The sequence below is a fragment of the Euprymna scolopes genome, chromosome 3 (genome assembly GCF_053919585.1).
Source record: "Euprymna scolopes isolate OS-2025 chromosome 3, ASM5391958v1, whole genome shotgun sequence".
In the NCBI taxonomy this organism is placed as follows: domain Eukaryota; kingdom Metazoa; phylum Mollusca; class Cephalopoda; order Sepiida; family Sepiolidae; genus Euprymna; species Euprymna scolopes.
In genome coordinates this window covers 76,813,139-76,833,138 of record NC_136484.1, presented here as the reverse complement: position 1 = coordinate 76,833,138, position 20,000 = coordinate 76,813,139, and the positions used below count along the sequence as shown (strand labels likewise).

At 31.4% G+C, this 20,000-nt stretch overlaps 1 protein-coding gene across 3 annotated transcripts in view; it reads right to left on the bottom strand.

The window, feature by feature from the left end:
- Positions 1–20,000, bottom strand: part of LOC145263321 (enteropeptidase-like) — a 40,716-nt gene that overhangs the window by 9,358 nt on the left and 11,358 nt on the right. For 2 of the 3 annotated variants that reach the window (XM_080120393.1, XM_080120390.1), the window contains exons 3-4: positions 16,252–16,433; positions 6,247–6,354 (exon numbers count right to left, since the gene is read on the bottom strand). In XM_080120393.1, coding sequence (XP_079976519.1) covers positions 6,247–6,354; positions 16,252–16,433 — 290 coding nt within the window. The remainder of the gene's footprint in view (positions 1–6,246; positions 6,355–16,251; positions 16,434–20,000) is intronic. The other variant, XM_080120391.1, reaches the window with a different exon arrangement.

The following is a 20,000-nucleotide window of genomic DNA, read 5'->3' as shown; positions in this document are numbered from 1 at the left end:
AGATTAGTATCGTTTTGAGGCTCGACCCTTCAATCGACAAATGCCGAAAAATTGGCTAAAAACATTAATTTCTTTACTCTCAACTGGGCACTTTTCTACAGGGAGGGATCGCTATTTTCACCGATATTTTTTAAAGTCATCGTCTCCTTTCCATTGTCTAGCCTTAATTTAAACATAAGTCACTTCTGGTTTGGTGGTGGTCGTAACAGCAAAGACGTCACGTTTTTTTCTATTCTTTTGCTCCTTTGCGGTACGGGTTCGAGCCTGCCTTCCTACTACCACTTGGTCCTACAAACACCTGGAAACGCTGGGCACCCATGCTAGTGTTTCAGTTTTAAAAAATTCTGCGCATGCGTAAAAAAACATTAAAGTTTTTTTCTTCTCAAATTGACAATTTACGAGATCGTATTCTTTCTTATATTATTTATTTTTCTACGCACCTAACAATATAAATAAATAAATAAATAAATAAAACCGAAAATATTTTTTTAGAATTTTTGCATTACAAATAAAAAATCTGAACGGCTTTCGGAAGATTGGAGATTGAGTGGCAAAATACTATCAATCGCTATATCACATAAAATGAGACAAATTCCCCAAATCACAAGATGTAAATAATAATGTTGGTATTTCAGAAGTTAACAATTTTAAATAAGCGGGACTTCTTCTTTTTTTTTTTTTTTTTCAAAAATAAACAATATAAACGGAACGTTTTTTTTTTTTTTAATAATAAACACTTTTTATTTATTTTAAACATTATATATTTATGTATTTTTTTTAATTTTAAGAAATATAAATAGAACTTTTTGATTAATGTCAAGATTCTTTCCAGCTCCAAAAAACTTTTATAATGTCAACTTTTAAAGGTTTTCGGGGGTGCTGAAAACGAATTAAAAAAAAAAGTGGCACCGAGAAATAGTTTTCATGATATAAAGAAATTACTTTTTCAAAAATTGAAGATTACTTTCCTATATAAATTCAACATAAGATAAACACCCATTTTCTGGCCACCTGGGGATAATTTTTTGTTTGTTTGCTTTTAGGCTGCTTGAAAGCTTTGGGGGGGAGGGTAAACAATCACCTTTAAAATTACGGCTTTTAAAATTTTTCGGGTATGCTGAAAATGAATATCGCAATTAAAATTGCCGCAAACAAGTAGTTTTCTGCAATTTAATCAATCTAATTTTTTATGTTATCAGTGGTAGCTATTTATGTACACGTCAAAAATATGAGCGCCCTTGCTCGTACAGAAATGGCAACCACTGATAACATAAGGAATTACATTGCTTAATATTCTAAAAACTACTTGTTTGCATCAAATTTAAAGCAAAAACATATCACTAGGTGGCCAGAATGTAGGTGCTTATTTTACGTTAAAGTTGTATAGAAAAGTGAGTAAGTTCTTTGATAAGACGGGTACGTTCGAAATGAATGTTTAGAGCACATTTGAATCATTGTTCTTGACTTTTGAATTTTATATATTAATTCAAGACATTATATGAAAATAATTTAATAAAATCAACAGTAGATCCTTTAAAGTGCAATGAATGTGGACTAAGTCACTGCGACCAGGCTTGTGAGGCTTCCTTCTAGTGCCTTCTGGTAGGTTCCTAACTAGAGCAGGCAATCGACTGATTTGATTGATATATAGGCCCTTTACCGATTTCGATGACAATAAGTGTATTGAGAGGGTTTAACGTGCGGTGATCCTCATTCAATCCCGAGCGATGTCGGGTTTCCCTGCTATATATATATATATATATATATATATATATATATATATATATATATATATATATATATATATATTAGCTTGATGAAAAAGCTTTTTGCGGAAATTTTAACTTTGATTACAAATGATGTATTTTCAAATAAGTTTTCGTTATGATACCTTCACTTTATATATCATTTTAAAGAGCGTTTTTTTGTTTTTGCTCTATTCAATCGTTGAAATTACAATCATTTTAAAACAATTATGTCTTCCTTTCAGAACGTTAACGACAAGATGGAAAAGGCAAATTCGCACAATTTTCTTATTTCAATTCAAGCTAGGCCGAACAGCTGCTGAAACAACTCGCGATATCGACGAAGCGTTTAGTGCAGGAACCACAACTGAACGCACAACACAATGGTGGTTTAAGAAATTTCGTGGTGATGAACGTAGTGGTCGGCCATCGGATGTTGACAACGATCAATTAAAAGCCATAGTCGAAGCCAACGCACGCACAACTGTTCGAGACCTTTTTTCTGAATTAAACATAACATATACGACGATTTCCAATAACTTGAGATTGATTGAAAATACAAAAAAAAAACTTGATAAATGAGTGCCTCACGAATTGAACGACAACAACAAAAACGTCGTTACTTTTACGCAACAAGAACGACCCGTTTCTCGACCATGTCGACAACCGCCCAGCTCAATGGTTAGACGCCGACGAAGCTCCATAACACTTCCCAAAGCCAGAGTTGCATCAAATGAAAGTCATGCTGACTTTTTGGTGGGCTGTGACCAAAATCATCCATTACAATTTTTTGAATGCAGGTGAAACCATTAAGGTGGTGAAGTACTATCAACAAATGAATGAAATGCACCAGAAACTTCGACAACAATATCTAGCATTAATCAACAGAAAAGGACCAATTCCCTTTTCTACGACAATACCCGATCGCACGTTGCTAAACCGACCTTTAGAAGCTTAAAAAATTGGTCTACGAAACTCTGCCTCATCTACCATACTCTCCAGATATATCCCCTACCGACTACCACTTTTTAAGCATTTCGATAACTGTCTGCGTTAGGAATGCTTCAAAAACCTAAACGTATCAAAAACGCTTTCAGCAATTTCATCGCCATCAGAACGCAAGATTTTTACGTTACTGACATTAATACAATTGTTTTGCGTTGATGAAAGTATGTTGATTCTGATGGTGCTCTCTCTCTCTCTTTCTCTCTCTCTCTCATATATATATATATATATATATATATTGGGGGGGGGGAAGATTCCAGTAGAATGCTCTATTACATAGGAAAATTTCGAAAATAAGAGCGTATTATTTCTATCTTTATTTGCAGAAAGTTTATATGAGACAAGTTATCGGTACTGTCGGTTTCAAACCTAATAATAAGGGATCGTTTTTTATACCTATATCAAGCTCTCTTCAACCAATGATTATCTGTTTTATAACCGGAATTAGAATATACAACATTTCAGGCATTCGCTCCGCACATTTAAACAACAGTTAATTCCTGCTCCTGGAAAACGCTGTTTAAATGTGCAAAGCAAATGCCTGAAATGTTGTTTACATAGACAGAGAGCACTCTGTATAAACTGGGACGGTAAAAAAGACAAAATATATTTTTTATTTGTTTTTTTAATTTTTATGTTTATTTTTTAAATTTTAATTTTTAATATTTTTATTTTTATATTTATTTTATCTTTAATTTTGTATTTTTATTTTGTATTTTTATATTTTTTTATTTGGAAATTATTATATTGTATAAAAAAGAAGAATATGGTTATAAGATTTTAGTATAGTGTACTATTTCCTTAGGCTAGATAAACATTCCCACAGAAAAAACAAAGACAATGCCAAGATTTAAAATATAATTTTAAAAATAATTTTTTAAATATAAATTTTTAAATTGGAAATAGAAATTGATTTAAATTTAAACACTAATTTAAATTTAATTATAATTTTAATTTAAATTTAGAGTTTATATTTATTTTAATTTAATTTTGTTTTTAAATTTAAAAAAATTGTCCAATTCGATAGATTAGTTTTTTAGAATAAAATTTCGAGGAAAATGATTAAGATTTATATATAATAGGTTTCTTCAGGCTATTTAAATGAAATTTATACGTTAACCATATTAAATAAGGCGAGCGAAGCAAAATATAAGCATGTATTATATAGTACATATTAAAATATTAAAGTAGAATAACGTTTAGTAAGAATAATAATAAAAATAAGTATTATCAATTCGAATTCGCCTTCAAACCTTTACAAAATTATCTCCCTTAGATTACTTAGAAGTTACGATAAAAAAATCCGTTTAAGACCGAAAAAAATTAAAATTAAAAGATATAAAATATATAGATTAAAAAAAACTTTTCCTTTCAAATATTATAGATATGTTTTAGAATAAAATTTCGAAAAATATACTAAAAAATATATCTATGATAGGTTTCTTCATGCTGTTTAAAAGAAATTTACATTTTACCCATATTAAATGAGGCAGGCGAAGGAAAATATAAACATGTATTTTATAGTAATAATAGAATAAAAATAAAGTCAAATAATATATATAATAGCTATTTATAATAATTAGCAGAACTCGTGGAAATTCCACGGTAGTTGAAAATGTTTAAAACACATATTTCATATTCAGGGTAGTGAGATTTGGGAAAATCTATGTGATCGGTTTGCGGCCAGAAATTTGGCTATTAAAGGGTAAAATTTCAACAATTTGATCTTTGAGAACTCTACTAAACTCCTCCGACAATTTTGGGTCGAAACACTTGAAATTTTAGATATAGGTTCCTTGGACATGGATGTAACTCAATAACTTGATTTGAGCCGAAAATAATAAATGTTAAGGGGTCATAATACGGATCAAAGTTTTTTCTTTTATTGCTCAGCACACACCTCAAAACACCCGCCCTATCTCTGAATACCCTTTATGTAAAATTTCAAATGTTTAGACCAGAAATTGTCTGAGTAATTTGATAGAGACCGCACGTGTCAATTTTTTTTAAACTTGACCCCAATTATGACCCCTTAACAATTATTGTTTTGGGCTCACATTAAGTTATTAAGTTAGATCCATGTCCAAGGAGCCTATATCTAAAATTTCAAGTGTTTAGACCCAAAATTGGCGGAGGAGTTTGGTAGAGTTCTCAAACGTCAAATCGTTGAACTTTGACCCCATAACAGCCAAATTTCTGGCCAAAAACGAGTTACAAGGATTTTCTCAAATCTCAGTACCCTGTATATCAAATTTCGAATCTGTAGACTGAAAATTGAGTTATTGCGGAGAGAAATGTACACAGGCAGACGCACAGACACACAGACACACAGACACTTTAACTTTTATAAATAGATTGACATCCCGTATTTTTCGTTATAATGCTTTAGTGGTCCTTGTTGGAATATCCGCCCAAAACAGGCTAAAAACACTTCGTAACGACTGGGCCTTTTATTAAAGACAATTTTCATATGTAAATGTATCAGATTTCACGTTCCTAATCGGGAATCATAAATATAGTTCCTTGCAACACTCACACACATGAATATAAACACGTATTTTATATTAATATATATATATATATATATATATATATATATATATATATATATATATATATATATATAATTATAAATCTCAAATGACCTTACAACGATGTATGTAATCCACTTTCCGGTTTACGACATCCGGTTGCGCATGCGAGCATAAACAGTAACCCATAACAACGTAAACAAATAAACACAGATCGTTTCTTTTGCAGATTTTGACCTGCGCACTGAAATATTAACGTTATTATTTCGAAATTATTATTTAACATGGGATGAGTGGGGTTTAAAATAACTTAAACGTAATACAGAAATGAACGATGTAAAAAAAAAGCAGACAGTATTAACAATTGTTTATTTGGATAATTTAAACGAAAAAAAAAAACAACAGAACAATTGGGGCGCTGAAATATTAACGTTATTATTTCGAAATTATTATTTAACATGGGAAGAGTGGGGTTTAAAATAACTTAAACGTAATACAGAAATGAACGATGTAAAAAAAAGCAGATATATCAAAATTTGAATTTAACTATAAGTATTATAGTATCTGTTCAGTGCACATTTACCTATAAATATACCCAACCACTTATAATTCAGTAACTGTAATATTTTTTTCAAAAATAATCAATTATAATAAACAGAACGACTCATAGAAATCTATCTATATTCTTTTTTCATTTTAATATACTTTCATAGAAATTTTTATGTTATGTCAAAAAAACTATTTCCTTTACGTCACAAGTGTCACGCTCATACATGAATTCCATAGCTAATATAACATACTGACCCAACGGGTCACGGGTAGTCTAGTATATATATATATATATATATATATATATATATATAATCTGCTGATCGACTGGCCGTTTCATAAAATTATACAATACCCTCACCCTCAAAAAAAATTAAAAAAACAACAACAAAAATCTACATTTTGAAATTCCATACCGCAAACTTAGCACTTCTTTCTGGTAGTTCGTATTGGAAATGTTGCCAGTCAGGACCCTGGTTACCTTCTTTTGTAAACACTGGATGCAATCTGTTAATGCCGTCTTCCTGTTAAATAAAATTATTTTTAAAAAGTAAAATTATTATTATTACATGTGTCAGACTGTTTCCCTATGCAATAACTCTGTCAATTGTAAGTTTACGCACTCGAAGTTTGATACACAGGGTACTGAGATGTGGGAAAATCTTTGTCATCCGTTTTCGACCAGAAATTTGGCTGTTAAGGGGTCAGAATTCGTCGATTTGACCTTTGAGCACTCTACCAAACTCCTCCGCCAGTTTTGGGTCTAAACACTTGAAATCTTAGGTATAGGTTCCGTGGACATGGATCTAACCAAATAATTTGTTTTCGGCCAAAAATAATAAATGTTAAGGGTTCATAATAGGGGTCAAATTTAAAAAAAAAATGACCGCTTTTTTATTTATTTATTTTTTTTTTGTCAACTTACACCTCCAAACACCCGGGCAACGCCGGGCTAAAAGGCTAGTATATATATAAAAGTGAACGTCTGTCTGTGTGTGTGTGTGTGTGTGTGTGTGTGTGTGTGTGTGTGTGTGTGCTTGTGTGTATGTATATGTGCACATTTTCCAACGCAATAACACTTGAAATTTTAGATATAGATTCCCTGGACATGGATCTAACTTAATAACTTGATTTGAGCCCAAAACAATAAATGTTAAGGGGTCAAAAAGGGGTCAAAATTAAAAAAAAATAATTGACCTCTGCTGTCTCTACCAAATTACTCAGACAATTCCTGGTCTAAACATTTGAAATTTTACATATACGGTATTCAGAAGTAGGGCAAGCTTTTTAATCGGTTTTGGTCGAGAATTTTTAGTTACAAATATATAAATGTATGTATATATGTATGTATGTATGTATGTATGTATGTATGTATGTTTTCATGTCTGCCTAAACCTTTCGACAGAGCCGACGGATTTTACCAAGATCAGTATTGTTTTAAAGTCGACCTTTCATACGACAAATATCAAAAAATTGGATAAAAGGTGGGTTAGCTTTTTTTAGCCGGTATTTTTGAAAATCATCCTCTTCTTTCGATTGTCTAGCCTTAATTTAAACCTACGTCACTTCCGGTTTGGCATTAGTCGTAACAGCAAAGACGTCAGGGGGTTTTCACGTTCTTTTCCTCCTTCGCGGTACGGGTTCGAGCCTGCCTTCGTACTACCACTTTTTTTTTTTTTGCTCAACATACACATCCAAACACCCGGGCAACGCCGGGCTGGAATGCTAGTATAGTATATCTATATATCTATAAAAGTTAAAATGTCTGTGTGTGTGTCTATGTGTCTGTGTACATTTTCTTACGTAATGACTCTGTCAATTTTCAGTCTACAGACTCGAAATTTGATATAAAGCGTCCTGGGATTTGGGAAAATCTTTGTAATCCGTTGTCGGCCAGAAATTTGTCTGTTAAGGGGTCAAAGTTCAACGAATAGACATTTGAGAACTCTACCAAACTCTACCGCCAATTCGTCATTTTGAGATTCCGGGTGTTCTTGATCAGTAATATCAGTGTTGGGCCTGCACTTATTCAGATCATTATGGTAAGCCTTCCATCTTAAATTTTTCAAGAAGGAGTTTAAAGCCTTCACTGATCTAAATATGTATGCGTTTCTAGAAGGGGTGGGGATGTTTATTGTAGAGAGGGGGAGATATTCTTTGTCGAACATAATTGGATGAGATCAAACTGCTCAACTATTAAGGAGCAAATAAATTAATGAAAACCAAGGGATGTAGTGTTTACCTGATATACGCTATGATAAACTTCAAATCAATATAAATAACAGTATTTATATATAGAAAATTTAATTCCAACCGAATTAAAAAAAAAAAAAAAAACTCAATACGCAATAGCGAGTAGAGCTTATTTTTTTTTTATTTTTTTTTTTTTTACACAGTGATCACCACTTATCAAGGCCCGGAAACCACTCAGGGATAAGGGTTATTGCAAGTACATTACGTTAGTGTGGAGATTTGATGAAGTGTTTAATTAAGGGGGCGGTTCATTAGGAATTTGTTAACGTTGGACTTGAAGACATCCAAGTTGTAGTCCGGTGGGAACAGGCAGACGGAACAGAGTTCCACAGGCGTGCAGTTCTAAGAAAGAAGCTTTGTTCATGGAATCCGCGTTTTGATTTAGGCACAGATATAGAGTGGGGGAAATTTTTCACAGTGGATTCAGCTAGACGGGTGTTTTTCGTGAAAGATTGGCGAGGGGGGGACCAGAGATTGATGTTCAGACGAGCACCTGCCATGGAAATAACGATAAAACAAGGATAGGCTCGCAACGTCTCTTCTGTGGGAGAGAGGTTGCAGGGTAGAGAAAAGGGCATCCCCCACTAAACCACGAAGTCTATTTTGTACTCTGTCAAGGCAGGATAGGCTGTTTTTAGCAGCTCCTACCCAGATATGGCAACAGTATTCCATCCTTGGACGTACTTGGCTTTTATATAGATAGAGAATTGCATCAGTAGTGAGATATCTTCTAGAGCGGTAGAAGGTAGAAGGATCCCACCATCTTATATAAGAGATAGAAAATTTAAACTGTAAGTTGAACTTTACAATGAAAATTTATTGTTCGATTGAATACTCCTTATTCCATCTTACTTAATTTATTGCTTTTATCTTGAATTATAGAAATAATCAATATTAATATCGACTGTTATTATCTCATTTTATCTTTTTACATATTAAGATAATTAATACTCCTAAATTATACATATTTCTCTGTATGTGCATATATATATATATATATATATATATATATATATATATATATATATATATATATATATACTAGCTGTACCCTGCCACGCGTTGCTGTGGCTTAATTTCGTGTAATGGAAAATTCTAATAAAAAGAGGAAATCCATGTTTCTTATATTCTTAGTACAGCAATCCACTCCAAAAAGTAAAATAAAAAAAATATGGTACTCTTGCAGAATTGGATCCGGATCTTCGGGAGTTACCATCAATCATGGCTTGGGCTCGACCAACATTCAGTGGATTAAGCCGAAAGTTGCTAAACCATTGAAACGCTAAATAGTTTTCTTTTTTATTGTATTCAAAAATGTGAGTTTTTAATTAATATTTGGGAAAGGGGAGGGGTGTTATTATACATACAGATTCGAAAAAGTTGTTCAAAAACGAATAAATGAAAGCAAAGATAAGGTAAATTACGTTTCTATCTAACTGGATAATTTTTTAGTGTTTTTATTTAGTGTAAAATGTTTAATCGGCTCAAAAACGCAGTGTTTATGTATTTGAAAAAGACGAATGGTCGCGGACTCTGTTGAATACGTTAAGTTTGGGAAAATCAGTTAAAAACTATACAAAACAATGTCAGACACCTACTGATTATATGTTATTGTGACATAGGCTGACATATTCGGTGGGTTTCTGATAGCATCTTGTATAGTTTTTTAGTTTTAAATCATTTTCTCAAACTTAACATCATCAACAGTGTCCATCACCGTTTGAATTTTTCAAATACACTGATAAACACTGTTCTTCGAGCTGACTAAACGTTATAGTAAATAAAACGGGTTTGTATTACTAAACACAGAAACGAAAAAGTTGTTGAAAAATAAATATAACAAATAAATGTTATCAAAGGCAAGATAAGTTACTTTTCTACCTAACTGGATAAGATTTTAGTGTTTTTATTTAGTGTAAAATGTTTAATCGGCGCAAAAACGCAGTGTTTATGTATTTGAAAAAGACGAATGGTCGCGGACTCTGTTGAATACGTTAAGTTTGGGAAAATCAGTTAAAAACTATACAAAACAATGTCAGACACCTACTGATTATATGTTATTGTGACATAGGCTGACATATTCGGTGGGTTTCTGATAGCATTTTGTATAGTTTTTTAGTTTTAAATCATTTTCTCAAACTTAACATCATCAACAGTGTCCATCACCGTTTGTATTTTTCAAATACACTGATAAACACTGTTCTTCGAGCTGACTAAACGTTATAGTAAATAAAACGGGGTTGTATTACTAAACACAGAATTGAAAAAGTTGTTGAAAAATAAATATAACAAATAAATGTTATCAAAGGCAAGATAAGTTACTTTTCTACCTAACTGGATAAGATTTTAGTGTTTTTATTTAGTGTAAAATGTTTAATCGGTTTGAAAAAATGTAGTGTTTATCTGTATATTTGAAAAATACAAATGGTTGCAGACTGTTGAACACATTAACTTTGGGAAAATGAGTTAAAACTTAAAAACTATACAAAATACTGTCAGGAACTCACTCAATATATGTTACTGTGACATAGGCAGACATGTATTCAGTGGTTTTTAACAGTATTTTGTATAGTTTTTTTTAGTTTTAACTCATTTTCCCAAACCTAATGTGTTAACACAGTCTGTCGCCATTTGTAATTTTCAAATATAACAGTAAACGCTGTGTTTTTTGAGCCGAATAAAAATTTTGCATTAAAAAAACAAAAAAAATTATCCATTTCGGTAATAAAGTAACATATCTTGCCTTTGATAATATTTGTTAATAAGGTCACGTGAGTCGATTAATGGGTGCTAATGCACTTACTGATCCGCGCTATTTTTTTTAAATCGTATTTCCAAGCTTAATTAAAGTTTTATGTTTTTTTGGTATTTTTTTTAGATTAGGTCCACCTCCACAATTTTCTTTTAAATGACGACTTTTAAAGGTTTCCGACTATGCTGAATACAGAAATCGCATTGAAATTTTGCGGAAATAAGTAGTTATCGAGATATAGATAGTTGTTTTATGCATTGTATTTTTGGCGGCCATCTTTGTTACGCGCATAGATTTGTTTATGACGCGCGCAAGCGTGTAAAAAAGACGGCTGCCAGAGATTACAATGCATTATACAAATTTTTAATATCTCGATAACTACTTATTTCTGCAAAATTTCAATGCGATTTTCGCATTCAGCATAGTCGAAAACCTACAAAAGTCGTCATTTAAAAGAAAATTGTGGAGGTGGGCCTAATCTAAAAATTTACCTTTTTTTTTCATTCAATTGTAAGGTTAAAGTACAGAATAGGTACAAAACACCCTCTTCTCCCAATGTTAAGAATGGCTTTTTAAATAATAACGTTATTATTTCAGCACGGATCAATAAGTGCACGAGTACCCAATTTCTTTATAAGCATTCATATTTTCTTATATAAAAACAACTTCTGTAAAAAAAAAGAAAAAAAAGAAAAAACGTGCACTTTCAATCTTTGTTAAAAAAGGTTTTCTTGAAAAAAAATACGGTAAAAATGCAAAGAACAAAACGTTAATCGGTATTCATGCAGAGAGTGATCAGTGCTGAAATAATAATGTTATTATTTAAAAAGCCATTCTAAACATGGGGAGGGGGTTTTGTACCTATTCTGTACTTTAACCTTACAATTGAATAAAAAACATATCATAAAACTTTAATTAAACGTGGAAATGCGATTTAAAAAATAGCTCAGATCACTCTCTGCATCAGCACCGAAAGTACAGAATAGTTAGAAAACATCCTCCCTCCCCATGTTAAAAATGGCTTTCTAAATAATGTTAATGATTCAGTACTGTTCCTTGTCTGCTTAAGTTTAACTTTTGTTTATTAAATTGTTAGGTGAAAGTCCAGAATAGTTACAAAACACCCCTATCCCCATGTTAAGAATGGCTTTCTAAATAATAATGTCATTATTTCAGCGGGGTAGCTTCTCTGCATAAGTACCATGTTTTGTTTTTAAATTGTTAGGTGAAAGGACAGAATAGTTACAAAATACCATCCCCATGTTAAGAATGTCTTTCTAAATAACATTATTTCAGCACAGTATTTTCTATGCATACGTACTATCTATTTTTGTTTATTAAATTTTAGGTGAAAGTATAGAATAGATGCAAAGCTCCCTCCCCATGTTAAGAATAGCTTTCTAAATAACGGTATTATTTCAGCACGGTACCTTCTCTGCATAAGTACTATCTTTTGTTTATTAAATTGTTAGGTGAAAATATAAAATAGTTACAGAACACTCTCCCTTTCCCATGTTAAGAATGGCTTTCTTAATAGTGTTATTTCAGCACGGTACCTTCTCTGCATAAGTACCATGTTTTGTTTATTGAATTGTTAGGTGAAAGTATAGAATAGTAACAAAACGTCCTCCCCATAGAATGGCTTTCTAATTAACGTTATTATTCTATTATTATATTATTATGGTACTTTCTCTGCATAAGTACCATGTTTTGTTTATTAAATTGTTAGGTGAAAATACAGTACTCATGCAGAGAGTGATCCGTGTTGTAATAATAACGTTAATATTTAAAAAGCCATTCTTAACATGAGGAGGGGAGGGTGTATTTTAACCTTACAATTGAATTAAAAAACATATAATAAAACTACTTTAATAAAACCTGGAAATACGATTTGAAAAATAGCGCGAACCACTCTTTGCACCAAATATTATTTAACTTTTACCAACCAATCTTATATCGAAAAACAAAAAAAAACTCAAAAAGCAAGCGACAAACTTTTTTTTGGCCTTATATAATAAAAAATTTGGAAGATAAACAAATGAATTATGTTTTTCTTTGTTTTTTTTTTTTACTCATCGAGTAAACAGAAAATAAAATCTACTTCTTTTTCGTCAATTCGTGGCTGTGAAATGAATCGAACCGGAAGTTCAGTTTTATCAACAAAGCAGGTTCGCACTAACGGTTAAAAATATATATATTTATTTTATTTAATATTTTAATAATTCGCGAGGTAAATTTATTTTAATAACATAAAAACATCCCTCGACTCTAAAGATGGGTTGTCTGAAAATTTCAAATAAATTGGTAACGTAGAAATATGTTTTTATTCACTTGTAACAAACAAAGAATTACATGTTTATATATATATATATATATATATATATATATATATATATATATATATATATATATATACATACATACATACATATATATATATATATATTGTGGTGGTAGGGGTGGTAGCAGTTTTAGCATTTGTTATGATTTGTATATGTGAATATAATTGTCCTTATGTGTGTCTATGTATGTGTATCTATTTGTATATATATGTGTATATATGTATGTGAAGGTTTTTATTTTATTTATTTATTTTTATGTTTCATATGTCTATGTAGATGTGTTTTGTGCGTTATATATATATATATATATATATATATATATATATATGTACTTGTATGTTTATGTGTGTACTTATGTATGTATAAATGTGGGTAAGTACGTGTATGTATGTTATGCATATATGTGTAAGTATGTGTATGTGTATGTATATATATATGTGTGTGTGTGTGTGTGTGTGTATATTCGTATATATCTTTATATTTACTTTTATCAATATCGGTATATGATTGACATAATCATTCGTGTTACTATCTCTGTTGCTGCTATTATAAATATTATTATTATCATCGACATCTTGTGTTTTTATATAATATATATATAATTTTGTTTTATTATTATTACTAAAAAATGTTTATACTTATTACTAAATTTGTTACTATAATTACTAAATTCCTATTATTATTATTATTATTATTATTATTATTATTATTTTGTCATCTTTATCATCATCATGTCTTTTTGACAGCCTTAATAAGCTATGATTTTGCAACACTTAAAACATCATAATCATCACTCCTGCAATTTCTGTTAAAAATGACATCGAATTTAACACTTTATAGAAAGGTCTGTTTCATTCTGTCTAGACTGTCCGGTCGGAGTAATACTAGCTTTCATGGACGAATTTTTTTCCTCACTTGAAATCACTTTTTCTAAGTAAGCCGATGATAAAGGTTGTCATATTGGATTTCTCTCTTTTACTATTAGATCCCATTTGACTAGGGACAGACCTCTCTTTGGACTACTGCACTGTCCGGAAAAAAAGAAACAATTTTCATTATTTCAACTTTTTTGAAAACTTTCCAATCGGATTATATGCATTGCCACGCTGAACTTATTTTGGAATACATTCTATCTAAAGAACTATTTTGCATTTTGAATCAACTTGAGAGGAGTTTTATTCAAGCTGAAATATTAAGCGGTTTGTTTTTATATTAGTTTTTTACATATCCAACATTTGTTTATTTTTTTTTAAGTTTTTATTTGGCAATTTATAACTACAATAAATTGAGATTTCACTTAATGCCTTAACTAGCAACTTCTAGCATTGCTACAAATATAATTTGCTGATTTCTTTATGTCCTCTGCTAAGAATAATAATAAGAATAGCATTCTTTGAAACTCCGCGGAATAAGAACTTTGTAAATTGTTTTTTGGAGTATTCAGTCGAACAATAAATTTGGATTGTAAAGTTCAACTTACAGTTTTAATTTTCTTTCTCTTATAATAAGCTCTACTCTTTATTGCGTGTTGACCTTTTTTAATTCGGTTGAGATTAAATTTTCTATATATAAATACTGTTATTTATATTAGTTTGAAGTTTACCATAGCGTATATCAGGTAAACACTACATCCCTTTGTTTTCATTAATATATATATATATATATATATATATATATATATATATATATATATATGTATATAGCACATATACATACAGTAGAACTCCGAGATACGGTGGCCCTAGGATACGGTTATTCTTAGGTTTCGATGTGGAATACGATGTTTTTCCGGCCCTTGCTTACGGTATTTGCCCGCCTTATAGTTTTATTTATAATCTTATTTGATTATATGCATGTGTATTATATACTGTACTGTATTTTGTTACTAATTTTTAATGTCATGTCCCGGGGTTCTACTGTACACACACACACACACACACACACACACATAATAATAATAATCTATATACCTATAAAAGTGAAAGTGTGTGTGTGTGTGTGTGTGTGTGTGTGTGTGTGTGTGTGTGTGTGTGTGTGTGTGTGTGTGTGTGTGTGTACACATTTTCGGACAAAATAACATGCTTCACCCACGTTCTATATATAGGATATTCGAACCCAAACGAAATTTTATATTTGGATTTTAGCCGGGGAAATTCGATACAAAAGAGTGAAAATTAAAGAAATGGAATTTGCCTAGTGAAGGTCGAACGATGGCATTCCGAATATGCATGCGTAATATAATAGAGTTTGGTTCATATCTTAATGTTTAGCCTTGCAGTAAACTTGTCTCCATAGCTCAGGCATTAACGTCAAAAGAAAAAGTAAATCGTAAGCTAAACGTTTTGGTTTCTGTTCTCGGTGGTGGCGCACGAGTCGCCTTGTTTCTAAACTTTTTAAATCATTATTATATGATCCAATATATAATAAATACAAAATCAATTTACGAGATGGAAATCTTTACTTAACCATATTCGAGTCTTCAAACATTGCATGGATGTACACACAGTAGAGCTAAGAAATAAGAAAGTAAACATTCTCTTTCGTGGACTTGAATAAAAGGTAAGAACTGCACAGTTATGTCGAGTGATTAAATATGTTTGATATCGCATTAAAAATATTTAATCTTTAGAAACCAACATAACTTTCGTTTGAACCGGATCTAAAATGAAGTAAAATTATCTAAAATGAAGTAAAATTATCTAAAATGAAGTAAACTGATCTGAAATGATCTAAAATGAAGTAAAATGAATAAAATTGTCTAAAATGAAGTTAAATGAAGTATAATGATCTAAAATGAAGTAAAAAGATCTAAAATGAAGTAAAATGAAGTAAAATGATCTAAAATGAAGTAAAATGATCTAAAGTTATCTAAAATGAAGTTAAATGAAGTAAAATGAAGTAAAATGATCTAAAATAAAATTAAATGAAGTAAAATGAAGTAAAATGATCTAAAATGAAGTTTAATGAAGTAAAATGATCTAAATGAAGTAAAATGAAGTAAAATGATCTAAAATGAAGTAAAATGAAGTAAAATGAAGTAAAATTATCTAAAATGAAGTAAAATATCAACTTACGTGCACATAGAACTTCAAGGTCTTCACGTCTTTGCCGAACATCGAATACCAGAATGAAATACAAAATTCAGATGCGTTATTTGGAACGATTGTTGGAAATTCGACGTTAGCTTTTCTCAAAAAATCAAATAAATGAGATGGCTTTTTTGCTTCCTTTAAACCATCAATAAACAAATATTTTCCTGTAAATCAAGAGAATAAGATATTTTTATTGCATTTTTTTTCGAAATTTCACGATGATTTTTTTTTACTATTTCCTTATCAACGTTGTTATTAATTTTATATACGATGCTCCGACTAAACATTTTTTGTTCAAAAATTGATGCTATTGTTTTTTCCTTTTCTTTACAAACCCCAACCATATTCAGTAAAGGCGAAAACAAGAATTTTCCTCTACCAAACAGCAAAAATAAGTATTTGAAGATACAAAGAACTAGAAGTATGATAACTTTTATTAAAATAACGGATTAAATAATCCAAAAAGTTGATATTTTGTGAAACAAATAAACAACCGATGTGCTCTCCGACTTTTTCAAGCATATTATTTGTCCAGGGAAAGTTTTTTCTTTTACCTTGTATTCACTGCTGTTGATTCTTTCTGTGGGTTGAACGCTCGGTTCCCTAGACTATAAAAATCGTGTGAATTGGATACTTTAACGTTCATATTACGTTCATTATTGGAATATTTGCATATAAAATAATGGTAAGCATGAAAACAAACTGGTATGCGTAATAACAGATTCCTATTTCTAAATTAACCGGTATTTCGGTCGTGTCAAGTGACCTTACTCTGATAGAGAATTGTCAGTCCAAAGTCTTTTAAATGTATTTTTTCAGTAAAGTAAACTGAATGATATGTGGGTTTATTCACAATATATATCACAACTATAAATAAAATTGAATATAAATTTGAAAAATGACTCCCAGGGCAAACATCTTGTTCGGTGAACATCTCTTCAATAAAATGTTAGAATTGAAAAACATAAAAAAATGTTTCAGCGGAATATCAGAAAATAGGATGATGAATTTGACAAGATTATTATTATTATTATCATCATCATCATCATCATCATCATCATCATCATCATCATCTCCTTTTCTCAGTCTACCAGCACTTTCCGCAACATTCTAGCGTTTCTCAACAAAGTAGTCTTTTGAAGTACTCCAGCATTGCAATTGTCCTAATTTTCTTAATCCACTTGTTAAATCGTTTTGCTACACTCCCCAGAGCTCCCATCACAATAGGTACAACTTTCTTCAAATTTTATAATCTTTTTGTCTCCCTTTTCAAGTGTTAGTATTTTTCGATTTTCTCATTTTCTTTTTCTCCCACGTTTACATCATCTGGCACTACTATATAAATCATTATTGCCTTTTCTAACAGGATTAAATCTGGTCTCCTTGCTTCATTCAAATTTTCATATTGGATATTTATATCCCATAATATTTTCACATAATCACTCTCCATCACCCCTTTTGCAACATACTCATACCATTTTTCACTGCCACTGCATTTCAACATTCTTTTCTTGCATATATCCCAATGGACCTTTCTCGCAATATTGTCATGCCGTCTCTTGTATTCCTTTCCAGCTAACTGCTGACGAGGTGTTGTACATTCTGACCTTTCTGCACAAACAGTCGACATGGAGGACTTTTAGCATGGCACATATTAGGGCTTCTGTCCCAACCTTCAAGTTACATTTTCACAACCATCACCTGGTTTTTCCTTTGTTTCCTCTAAATAAATCTCTACTGAACTGGTCATGCATTTTATTCTCAATCCATTTGTCTTTCATTTTTTGTTCATTTATTGCCTTAAATGTTTTGCTTCTTACTAGTTCACTCCTTTGCAAGGTTTCAAATTTTGTCACACCTTTTATAAACTTTTCCTTGCAGCTGGAGACGTAAACTTTCAGACTATTTTTTCTTCTTTTACACATCGTTCTACACCTATTTGTCATCGTTCTCCCTTTTTTCTTTTTTATCGACATCACTCTTTTAGTGAAGAGCTTCATACATTGTTATTGTTTTCCTTGTCTTCCTGTCCATATTTTTAACTCATTTTCTTTCATTCAATAATACCCGCTCCATATCGAAATGGAACTACTAGCTACGTGTTTACTACGGATATTTTGTTTCTCCCATTCAATCTTGACCTAAGAGCCAACCGTAGTAGTGCACTCTTGTATTCTTTGTTCAAGATGCAGTTGTTTGCATAATTCCCGGTGCACTTCTGTGGAGGGGAGAGGATGGTCTGTTTATGTGATAGACGATCCTGTCCCCAATGTGTATGGTGAATATATTGAATGGTAGAAGGATTGAAAAGCAAAAAGTCACATAATGATGACGAAAACATACCGGTATATACCAGCGAAGTAATGCAATTTATTTACATGAATTTACATGTTGTCGCTTTTTCCTTTCCATAATTGTGGAAAACGAGGGTTGAAATAGCGTGAGAGTTGCTATTTGAGTTTTGCCACACGTTCTCCATGATTAAATTGAAAGCTGAAAAATATTTTTACATTGGCACATGGTAAAAAAAATATTTAGATATAATGAAGTAAGTTTAAAGTTTTGATACGTAGCTAAAACGCGTGTGTGACGGAATGTTTGATGCTTCGTCGTCCACAGCAAAATCCATATATAAAACGTGTGCGTGATCGAATGTTTTTTAGACTTCGTCATCCACAGCAAAATTCATATATAATGTCGGCGTTGAAATCACGTTGACCTTGCTATTAAAGTTGTTAGGATTATTCTCGTTCAAATAAAGAAGTTATTTTCGTTCGTTGTAGCAGTGGATGTATGTCGCTGGAGTTTTGACGTTCGTTCGTTGCAGATGCTCGTTCAACACGTGCGTAATCATGTCTTGTTCGTGCGAAGTGTTTCCCGACTGAGGTAAACAAGAACTGATCCTCAGAAAATCGATTAGTTGAACAAACTGGTTTATAAGAAGGAATGCAACAGGAAAAAATTGTCCTTTCAGGATCACGAAGTCTTATTTTGCTTCGGTTAAGACGGTTTGAGTTAAATGATGAGAAAAGAACTTCTAAGAATATTTCAGAGCGCTCGCTGTATTCGGGACGTAATTAAAATTATTTTCCTGTTTCGATTATAACGACGAAGTGCATCGCTCGCGATAAAAATCGAAATGTTCTTGAAGATAGTAGTCCGTTGGTATTGTCGAAGCTTTTAACGGACATCGTTGTTCAAAGATACGCTTCGTAATGAAAATGTGAAGAGAATAAAATGTCTATATTTTTTATATGTGCGTCAATATAGATAAAACTTATTATTCTTTTTTTATTATAATTATTTAGAATGCGACGGAAATTTTTTTTTCTTTCTTTCCAGGGCGATTTGTTTACATTTTAGTTATAAAATAAAGATGGCGGACAATAGGTCATTGACCCACGTGTGTTGGATGTAAAGTTAAAAATGCGACGAAAAAGTGTTTATCTCCTTTTTTTAAATGCGTTTTTTTTTCTTTTTTGTATGTATATTTCGCTGATTATTTAAATATATATCGGTATGTTCTTCATTTGCGACAGTGAGAACATTTTAAAATGTTTTTGGAATGTAGATTAAGCTTTTATGAGAAATGTTCGTTAGGTCACCATTCTTGAAAAGATCACGTCGGAGGTCTACCACTTTGTGGAGGAGACAGGATGGTCTGCTTGTGTTATCGACGATCCCGTCCCCAATGTGTATATTTGATGAATTGAATGGTAGACGGATTGAAA